We start from the raw sequence: 10,829 nt of genomic DNA, 5'->3' as shown, positions 1-10,829 counted from the left end.
AGCAGGGGACAGAAAAGTATTAAATACAAAATTTCACAATTTAAATTCACTGGTGCTGTCAAATCAAATCATTTTTTTGTTTATTTAATTGCTTATAATTTGGAATTGCTTATTTTATAGCAATGATAGGAAAGACAGAGTACATAATGAAGAGTGTATAGTTAGAGGAAATTCGAATGTGTTTGTTTAGTTGGTTACTGTAAAGTTAGAGTAGTCTGTACATTGAGGATGTGATTTCATTAATTCATGCTGTTCTCAAAAAAGAGTACTACTACTTTATACCAGCAGGTGGTGCTTGGATACAACTTGAGTGATAACCACGATACCACAATGTTGACTTTTCAAGGGGGGATCTCTGTGTGTATAGTGAATTTTGTTCTAGTAGTAAAACAGCAAAAATAAAATATTCCGTTTGAAAGGTTCTACATCCATATTAATACATTGTCATGTTGGGAAACCTACAGTCACTCTTCTGTGACGTCCTGTCAGAGCTGACAACAATAGAAAAGCATATATAAATGATATAAAAAAACAAAAAATGTTGGTCTTTTTCAATGAAATCATTTTAATCTTTTGCACATTAATAATAATTGTTGTAACACTGAATTATTTTTTGTTCACCATATGTCTGTGGAAGGACAATCTTCTTCAAATACATTTATTTAATTTTTCATTTCATTTATTTTTCATTTAATTTTTAATTACTACTGGGTGGCCAGGTAGCATTTTTAACAACAGGGCTGTGTGTGGATAAAACTATTATTCTGGTAACTCACCCACTTTCAGAATAATTACAGTACATGATCTGTTAAAGTAAAGCAGTGTATGATTGATAGACATAAAGAGACGATAGCAGGGTAGAAAGTATAGTTAATATGGTTGAAACTCAGAAGAAATAGGGTAGTTGACAGGTCTGGTGTGTTAATAAGAACTGCAGTTTTCAGGGGTCTTCAGGTATAGGTGCATCACTTAAGCCCCATAGCAGGATAGCCATTAAAAATTCAGTCACCATCATAATTGTTATATCAACTTTGCCAGATAGGTAAAGCACGTCACTCTCCTCAGGAGATGAATGGCAAACAAAAGAGCTGTGCTATCACAGGGAAAGCAGCTGTGTCATGGAAAAGGCATGTAAGCTCATCATCAACACACACATCTAAAACCACAAATCTGACCCCGTACATTAGTCACAGTATGTACAGTGTAGTTAGGAGTAGTTAGGAGTTTGCCTTTTCTGACAATTTCATTCCCCTTTGACTGTGCAAAATCACATTTATTGGTGCAATGTGCATAAATATTCAAATTGTGTAAATAGTTTTTACATTTAAGTCGATCCAAACTACACAAAAGCACTTAATATGTGATTAATTATGCTTCATTATATTCTATTTTTGACCCGAGTGACCCTGAGTCTCGAGAGTCTGCACCGTCAAATACTGTGCGCGCACACACTCACACACACACACACACACACACACACACACACACACACACACACAGGCACACACAGACAGAGCGGTCCGCCTACTCCCCAGTCCCACGACTTCCTTCATACTGTAGCTCTCACACTAGTGCTGTTCTTTCACTCTCATCAGAAATGTAATGTCTCACCGCTGCGTGAAGATCACACTTGAGTTGCTCACTTTAACTAAGGAAACAGCCGCATCATAATTTTATTTTAGCGAATGATGAATTTATTCATCACCATTGGAGAGTTTTGTTTAAGGAGAACTTTTTAACTTTTGGGAAGTTCAGTACTTCGGGCCACAGTACATCTGCATGCAGTGGCAGCTTTAGCAGCCCTCAGAAATGTCATCTCTACTTTCTCATAACAAAGATGAGCCACGCATAACAAAGTCGCTCTCCGACTCCTCTCCAGGTTCATCTGCTGCCACCACCAAGAGCCTGAGGGTAAGGTCTGATTGATTTTATCCTTTTCGCTGTCTGTTTAATCTGAGAAAATATGATAGCCAATGTTTAGCGCATGTTTAGCCAATGTCAAATAATTTTGTAAAAACCGCTTTCTCTGTGTTGGGTTTCTTTTGCCAGAGGACCTTGGGACAAAAATTATTCATTGTAAACTCACTGAGCAGAGTTACAGCTTCATGGCCAATGGAAAATTGTGTGCAGTCACTAATGGCCCCTTACAGCTTCATTAGAAATCAAGTCAAGCCCTCTGTTTTTGTTTTTTTGTTTACTACTTTAACATATCAAGGTATTTATGTGACCACTGAAACAGGTTTTCACATCGGTTCATGAATTCAAAAATAATTTAGTTTATTGTTCCTTTGTTGTTTTTCCATTGACATTGCTCAGTTGCAATTGAAAGATAGCAAAAAAAGTTTCTATACTAAATAGGCTGCAACTTTAGAAGATATCCGCTTAAAGAGCTGGCACAAGGGTCCTTTTTGACTTATTTTTATACATACTGGGTATATTTCCAACATCTATTTGACATCATATTCACTTCCTCTAAATTCCCCCTCTAAAAAGCCCAGATTTCCTTCTGTTTTCTCTCAGTTCTTTTGGAAGCTGCTATTAAAAAATGTGCATTATTTATGCACCTCTACTCTAATTGGCTGGGGGTGTGGCTTTTGTGTTTGCCCCCAGCCAATGGCAGCACAGTATAATGGAGAATATCTTTTACACTGTGGCTCCAGCTACATGGCTGATGGAAGTGTAAATAGAGTAATATTATAGTTATATAGTTATCTGTAAGCTGGTGTAAACCTCTGAATACATTACAATAAAATAGAATAGCAATAAAAGAACAAAACTAAGACTGAACAAGGATGTTTTGGAACAGTAGGATTGTGTCTAAGGGTCATTTTAGGGGCCTTACCTCCACAGTGTGAAGTCTCAATGGGGGCAGCTACTGTAAATTTGTGGGCAGGAGATTCAGGATTTTAAATAACTTACAGAGATATTTTGACAGCAACAACTGGCCTCAGAACATCACCTCAGTCCACCCAAAGGTCTTTTGTTTATATGTTTTTAATACACAGATTGTTTTTAATATACAGACCCGCTCTTTAATGTGACTAATTTAAAAGGTGGATGCCATATATCGTCTTCAGACAAACTTTTCAGTACATTTATGCACAGAGGAAGTATTATGACTTTCGTCCACATGAGGAATGGATTTCAGAGTTCATATGGACACCTATGTACAGGTACAGTGCTCATTTCAGACAGTCTTGCAAAAGTGTAAACCTAATCTTTACATTACACTCGTAGCAGTGTTGTTCTTTGTATGATGCTGTGATTAAGAGAAAGTACAGTGCATAGGAGAATTTCCCAAAACAATGCAATCCCTGACATTCCTGTAAAAACCTAAAAATGAACCCAAAGTAGAGTTACAAAGTTGTTAGCCTGGTCTGTTTATACAAACTAAGAATCCACTTGGGAAACTGAGTGAGACGGAGGAAGCCAGGAAGAGCAGAGAAGGAGAGAGGGTGAGAGAAAGAAAGCAGGGGGCCAAAGACAGGAAGACGGAGAACAGAGAAAAGGAGGGAGAGAGTGTTTAGGACTGGCTTGTGGGAACTCAGACGCAGTATTTATGGATGTTTATCTCTCTGCTAGTCCTACGGGAGGCTCACATTTTCCATTTGGGAATAGCTTGTCAGCAGACCAGAGGTTCCTCATGCGATGTAGAAAGGCTGGAGGACAGCTTAGTGACGAAGACACTCACATACACAGGACACAATCTCGAAAGCCTACTTTTCCATCAGCGGCTGTTTATATGGGATGTCCCTTAATCTAAACCAGAGCCTTTTCCAAGTTTGCATACCGTGTATCATTAATGACAATTTACTAGGCATACCCAAGTGTCCTGAGAGAGTTTAAAGAAGCTGACATCAGAGTCTGGTGAAGATCCAGGGTTCTTGTAAATGTCTGAGCATATCAGTGTGTTTACACGTAGCGTCTGTAACTTAAAACCCTGTATCTTAATAACAAGAATCCACTTAAAATCTCTATGATTTTGTTGGACTTGAAAACTGTTTAAGCACTGGTCATCAGTCAGATTGTCGCTTTAGTTTATATGTGTGTCTCTGGATAAGGTAACAACAAGTATCTACATCCAAAACAACAATGTTTTGTGCAACATGAAATGCACACATTCTCTATATAGATCCGTGTATATTCCTCTAATGTGTCCAGAAAGTCTTAAGCTTTTACATCATGATTGATAGTATGGATGACTAAGTCGCATATTATAAAGTATCACGTAATGACTTTTTATTTTTTTTTGTGTAAAACAATTTAAGCTTCCTTGTTGTTGACAGCTGCTATAGAAAAAGGACCGACAATAACACTAACATGCTACCGGTATCTGACACGTTTACATTTTTACCTGATGATGGCATCAGTTGAGCCAACTGTCTTTATCAATTCTCATGAAGATCCACAGCCTAATTTTTATTACTGAGTGTATTTGCAGTTGTTTAATTGAGCGGGATGCTCTCACATGAAGTCAGGCGTCAGTATAATGTCAGCTTAAATTCAGCATTCCTGCCTCATAAAGGTTTAAGTTGGTGTTAAAATGTATGCGAATCATTTTGTTAGTTCTCTGATGGTCTGATCTTCCATCTTAGAGCCACTTTGCTGATAAGCTAAGTATCAAAGCACTTGTAGCACTGAATTTATCTGACAGTTTCATACACTTCCAGTTTTTCCTACATCTGTTGCTCTCATCATATCTAAGCCCTTCACATTTAATGACAAAATTTGTCCGTGTCTTCTACAAATACACATATGGGGTGATCTGATGCCCCATCATATTTTGACGAAGTGGAGGATAAATTTGAATAATTGATCGGAAAAACAGATGGAGATGCCTCCAATCTGAGTACCAGGGGTCGCTGAATAGCATGATGAGCGTGTACTGCATGCCACAGTCTTTGCTGTCCCCAGATATGAACCAAATTAGACACATCTAAGACGTATTGGACCCATCTGCTGCACAGCATTCTCCACCCCCATCAAGAATACACCAAATTAGGGAATATTTTGTGATGTTCATCCCTTTATAGTAGAGTTGCAGAGACTTGCAGAAACAACATGAAAAATGACTCCTGGTGGTGATGTAAGAACTGTTGTTCCTCACACTAAATCAAACAGTGTTGTATTATACTTAAGTCTCCCATTCTGCTCTAATGCTTCAAAATCTCTCAGCAGAACTATTGAATAACCTGTCCAACTTTTACAGGCAATAAGGAACAAATTGTGAAGGCCACTTCGGAGCTGAAGCTATTACCGTTTTTGGATGTGTTTAGTTATCTGTGCTTGTCAGTTTATTTAAGGGATCATTTCCTCTTGCCTTCTTTAACTTTGCTTGCTAAACTACCATAAACAATTTCTTGGAAAGAACAAAATGTAAAAAATCTCTTTCATAAGGAATTCCTCTTGGATTTTTTGAGTTCCTTTTACATAATACAAACTTTTAAACTGATAATGATAATGTACTTGTGGACACTGTACATACATAAAATATGTCCTGTATGAATAATGAGTGAGTGTGTTATGCAAAAGAAATATTCAGCATGGTATGAATTTGTGGATTTGATTCCACATTGTTCTGTACCTAATGAACTTTACATCATGACCAGCATGTCAAACTAATGACATTGTTAAGTTGTGTGATGTCATCGTTTGTGTCATAATGACCATCGATGGGTCTTGATTTAGCTGAACTATTTGTGCCATACAAGTGAAGATAAGCAAGTGTCCATACAAGACATACCTCTGCCATTTTTATTAAACTTTTTCAGATGATAACCAGTTTTAACACATTTTTCTTTTATTTCAGCATGAGAGACTGGCTAGGTAAGCTTCCTCAGACAAATAATACACACAAAAAGACCTTCAGTTATTGCTAATGGAGCTAAAACTTGTGTGTTCAATGGGTAGTACCTCTCTTACTTCATCAGACTGAGCTCATCTGGAACATCTGAGGTCTCTCACAGCACACCAACAAACCATGCTGAGTCCTACTTCCTGCGCAGGGAGAACAGACTGTCTGCAAGGAAGCAGGCAGAAGAAGAGACAGCGAAGAATGACTATAAAAAGGTGGGTGATGCTGCTTGGATCTGAATGTACAACATCAACCGAACACTGTTCACTTGTAGAGAGACTGAGCTTCTTTACCACAGAGTTAGGTGCTCGAAAAACACAATAACTAATAGGAAATGACTGAACAACTGTTGACATCAACAGTCAGAAAACATAAAAGTATCAACTTTATAATGATATGCAGTACTGTAAACAAAGCATTTAAAAACAAAGATGCAGTAAAATACACAACACTCCTAACGTGAATATTTTGTAGATGTATGAAAAAGCGCTGGCTACCAATCAAAGACTCAAGTCCAGGCTGGAAACAAGTAAGCAGGAACTCGCCATGATTCAGGACCAGCTGCACAGAGCACAGGTAAAAAGATGCACAAACCAATGCCCTGAATTCAGATTGACAGGTGTTTCCGGACAGATGGGAACGTTTTCCAAAGGGGCTATTGGACACATTTCTCCAAACCAGAAATGTAAGATTCTACTTTTTAGATGAAAGACGTGTGAGTTACATAGCCAAACTGCAGTATCAGGTGTTAAGTCTGACTTTAGGAATAATAACAGCTGCCTTGGAGTATCTATGAGTGTGACTGCGGGTATAATTGGATATTTTATATCAGACACTCACCGGCAGAAAAAGCCCCCATCCACAATGATAAAACTTTGTGTTGTAATTTATTTTATAATAACCTTTCATTTCTGCAGAAAGGAAGACAGGGAGGCTGTGGCTCCAATATGCTTGAGACAGAAAAAAAGGTATAGACTCATAACTTTGCATAAATGGCTTTTTTTTTATTTACTAATTACTTTTGTTACATTCTATTCTACATAGGAAAGCTGGAGTCTTAAAAAGAGGATAACAGATATGGAAGAACAGTTGAAGGTACTTTAGGTGTTTTACGGCAACATTCTTTCATGTCACTTTCATACAATTAAAAATGTTAATAACTGATGCCTTTACTCGAGCGTAGGTTCATATTATTTAACAAGAGAAATACCAACAAAGAATAAAATCCAGACAGTGGAAACTGTCTGTGGGACTCAGCGATGGCTTTAGCTGACATCGTTTGTCACCATTATTCTCTGATGGTTGGGGGATGTGTGAGCACTTTGATGCTGCAGTGAGTGAGCCATCAGTAATCATCTGCAGCCTAATGTTCACAAATGTCTACTGTGTTATGCCCAAGAGGATACAAACAAAACCCTCTTGTTATCTGTGAATGCGAGCTCTAAACAAACATGGGATGCTGGTCTGAAAATAGATGTTCACAACACAGAAGCATTGTTACATGTATTTAAACGAGCAAATTGGGTGCATTTGTCTGTTTGTCAGTGAATGCAAGTGCTCACGTAGGTTTTAAATTAGAATAAATTGCCCAGGTATTCCGACAGCAGGAACAGACGTTAGGAAAGTAAAATGTAATGAGGTGCTTCCTTACTATAAATCCTGAATTTAACCTTGACACCACATTGTAAAACAGATTTTTCAGAACAGGAATGATCTTAAAATATGGAAATTGTATTGGGTTTGTCCTTCTATCAGTCTTCTATCACTAAAAGTACAGTTCACTAGAGGTTTAGTGAGATTGCACTGTAATAGACGCCAATTTCCAGCAGAGTCTGCAACAGGAACAGAAAAGTCAGAAAAGACAAATAACTCCAGGTTTTCACTTTTGTACGCTTGTTCAAACTTCTGTCTTCACAGAAATACCTGTGATATATTCACCATAGATTCAATTTAAAGAATTTCTCTAACCAGGTGAAATTGCATTAAACAATAAACAAGCCAGCATTTGAACATGTCTTACATAGGCCACACAGTAAGTATTATTATGGCAAAAATGTATTTTTACCTCTGTGCCCACTTTTCTGGTGTTGTGCTCTCTCTTCAGGTTAAAGCCGAGCTTAAGACGGAGAACCAGAGGCTGAAGGATGAGAATGGAGCTTTAATTCGTGTCATCACTAAACTGTCCAAGTGAGACAGGACACAGGAAGGAGAGAAGAGGGAAGGATACCATCAGCCATATTTAAATATATGCTGTATTTATATTCTTTCTATATTCGCTATATCCTCCCAAGGAGTGTATGCACAGTTTCCCTGTCATGTTGTACTGTATATTCCTTAAGTATTTCTACATGAAGATAAACTCTGACACCATCAGTTCTTTAGTTGGACCTTAAGAAGGCAACCAGTTATAAAACTGGATAATCATATCAATCAAGAATTTACCTTCATACATAAGTGAACAAAATATTGCAGGTATTCCCATGAAGGTATCGCCATGGAAACGGAAACATTTGCAGCGTTCCATATGCAGATCAAAAGAAAGAAAAGATAAGAAAAAGCTCTGAACTACAACAGACTGGGGAGATGGATGAGCTGCATTTCTCAGGAAGGTGGAAGCCTCTTTTCTAATTTAAGAGCTTTCCTTTAAGGTATGATGTTGCAAGCCAAAGGCTTTTCCTCCTAACCTGCTCCAATAAAAAACAACAGGTCTCAGAGTAAGATGATTCATAAATGTATTGTTTATTTAGAATTTAAGCAAAATCAGACTTGCATGCAAAATATCAGTCATCAAGTCTGCCTTTGGCTTCAGAGATACAAAACTAAATCATAGCTCCAGGTTACTATAGAGGCACTTTTGGATGTTTTGTTCATATCACATGATCTTTATCAATATTTGGTGATGTGGTGAAAATTAGAATCAGATTCAGGAATTGGAATGTCAACTTGGTCAATCAACCAACAACAACAACAACAAAAAATACCGTCTCCAAAAATGGAACTCTCAATATCTACAGTGTATTTCTGTGTCAAACATCTGCTGACACAGATTAAGAATAAAGGGAAGCAATAAAGTTTGAACCTATAGTGCTGCTAAGTACTGCAGTGCAAAACATTCCAGTGAAATGAGTGGAGCTCAACTGCAATTTCATGTTAATTTAATCCTAATACTGACTGAACCTGTGTGTTTATGTTTTTATCTATGCCACCGTGGCTGTAATTTATATTCTGTTTCACTGAAATGATCGTTTTCAATTATGTTTATATTTAATTTCAATGATATTCACCATAAATAACTTGATGCCTGAACAACTGTCTCTGTGGTGTGTTTATTCATTTTTAAAAAGATGAATAAAATGTCTGGCATTTCTCTGCACTAAGGCTCATAACGACATGCATCACAGAGGTCAGTTTTCTGAGAGGCTATTTCTGTCACATTGCCTATGACGCCACCCACTGACCATTCATGGAATGGCATCCTCCACTTCCATTTATACACCACACAGGACAAGGCTACTTAAAATGCCTTTATTTCCTATGATTGCATGTTGACAACACACACATATGTCCTGACCACATCCTATAGTTTAGATCCCTTTAGTACCAATAGAGAGATACATGTCTACAAGTTTTGATTTTTGCTGGAAAACATGTCATTTATGAGTAAATAAATCATGCAGTTCACAAAAAAGGCACAACTACAGTACTGACATACTTGTACAACGAGACAAAAAACAAGAATTAAGTTGAAGCAGTTCTCTTGTCTGTGTTTCTCAGTAAGTGAATGCATGACTGCGTAGGATAGTAATCAGGTCTTCAGATATTCTGTGAAATGGATATCTTGAATAAGAGGAGCCTTTTGAAGCAGCATGTGGGCAGTATTGCATTTTGAATGTTGCTCTGCACAGTTTGGGTCTGTTATGTGCTCAACACAGCTCGTGAGACCCAGGAAGACATGGATTTTGTTGCCTGCATTGCAGAGAAGTGACAAACGCTTCATTAACAGAACGCAAACAAATTAACACAAATGCTTTTAGTCCCACAGCAAAGACACAAAGTATTAAAAACTAAATTGTTTTCCCTATGTTTGCACATCCTTCACACTGAACATTTCAGGTGATGTGCTTCCGTTTTTGTTTAACCTTTCTGTGTTTGATTTGAGTTTTACATTAACATTGTTATGACATATATTGCAAACCAAGTCATGAGATGATGTCACTGAGACGGCTTGGGGACATGAAATACTGTCAGTAATAAATGAGAAACTGGCAAGATACTCCTGTCTCCTCATTACGGATCCACAGTGCACCCCTGCCCTGTCTATGACTTGACTAATTAAAAAAAAAAAAAGAGCATGCACAAATGACACAACACCAGCTCATCTCATTGCAACTCACTGGTTAAACTGTCTGTTCACAAATAAATAGATATTTGTGACTAAAAGAATTCTCTTTTCTGATCGGACTGCAGCTACATGTGAAGTTTGTATCAGTTAAATGCAGTCACAGTATTTCAGAGAACCAACTCTGTAGCTCAATAAAAAGTACACAAGGTTTATTATATATGACTTGCTTCATATGTGTAGTCAGACACAGGAGAGCAGATTTATTGAACCAGCAATAAGATGAGAAGCTACACTTTAATGAAGTGTGGAAGGAAAAATGGGCCACAAGTCAATTAAGTCGTCCAGGATGCTGCATCTATGTTTGATAAACCAAGACTTGACACCCATATGGCAGCTGTAAATGAAGGAAACACTTAAGGTACGCCGAGATAGAAAATCAAGGAGCTGGCAAATATTCTCCTGCTTTGAATATATATACAGTTTACAGGTCAGCTACTAACACATACTATATAACAAGTGCAAGCAGAAATGAACTACGACAATGTTGTGTAGCTCAGGCACACGTTAACAGAAAATGAGACAATCATGCACTATATGACAGACTACGTGGATTTTCACCCACAGAACACGAAG

General features: G+C 37.6%; 1 protein-coding gene across 3 annotated transcripts; it reads left to right on the top strand.

Annotated features, from left to right (window-relative positions):
• The first annotated feature begins 1,536 nt into the window (after nucleotides 1-1,536).
• On the top strand, nucleotides 1,537-9,163 carry LOC137127702 (protein phosphatase 1 regulatory subunit 12B-like). 3 transcript variants are annotated; one of them, XM_067505025.1, is made up of 7 exons: nucleotides 1,544-1,911; nucleotides 5,810-5,826; nucleotides 5,931-6,069; nucleotides 6,329-6,430; nucleotides 6,772-6,822; nucleotides 6,899-6,949; nucleotides 7,959-9,163. In XM_067505025.1, the coding sequence occupies exons 1-7, from the start codon at nucleotides 1,810-1,812 to the stop codon at nucleotides 8,043-8,045; spliced, it is 549 nt and encodes a 182-aa protein (XP_067361126.1). In that variant the 5' UTR covers nucleotides 1,544-1,809; the 3' UTR covers nucleotides 8,046-9,163. The 3 variants fall into 3 exon arrangements, with proteins under 3 accessions (XP_067361128.1, XP_067361127.1, XP_067361126.1); XM_067505027.1 differs by lacking the exon at nucleotides 6,329-6,430 and having other exon boundaries at nucleotides 1,537-1,911; XM_067505026.1 differs by lacking the exon at nucleotides 6,899-6,949 and having other exon boundaries at nucleotides 1,542-1,911.
• The last annotated feature ends 1,666 nt before the right edge of the window (nucleotides 9,164-10,829 follow it).

The sequence above is a fragment of the Channa argus genome, chromosome 5 (genome assembly GCF_033026475.1).
Source record: "Channa argus isolate prfri chromosome 5, Channa argus male v1.0, whole genome shotgun sequence".
NCBI lineage: Eukaryota > Metazoa > Chordata > Actinopteri > Anabantiformes > Channidae > Channa > Channa argus.
This window is presented reverse-complemented; position numbering and strand designations above follow the sequence as displayed.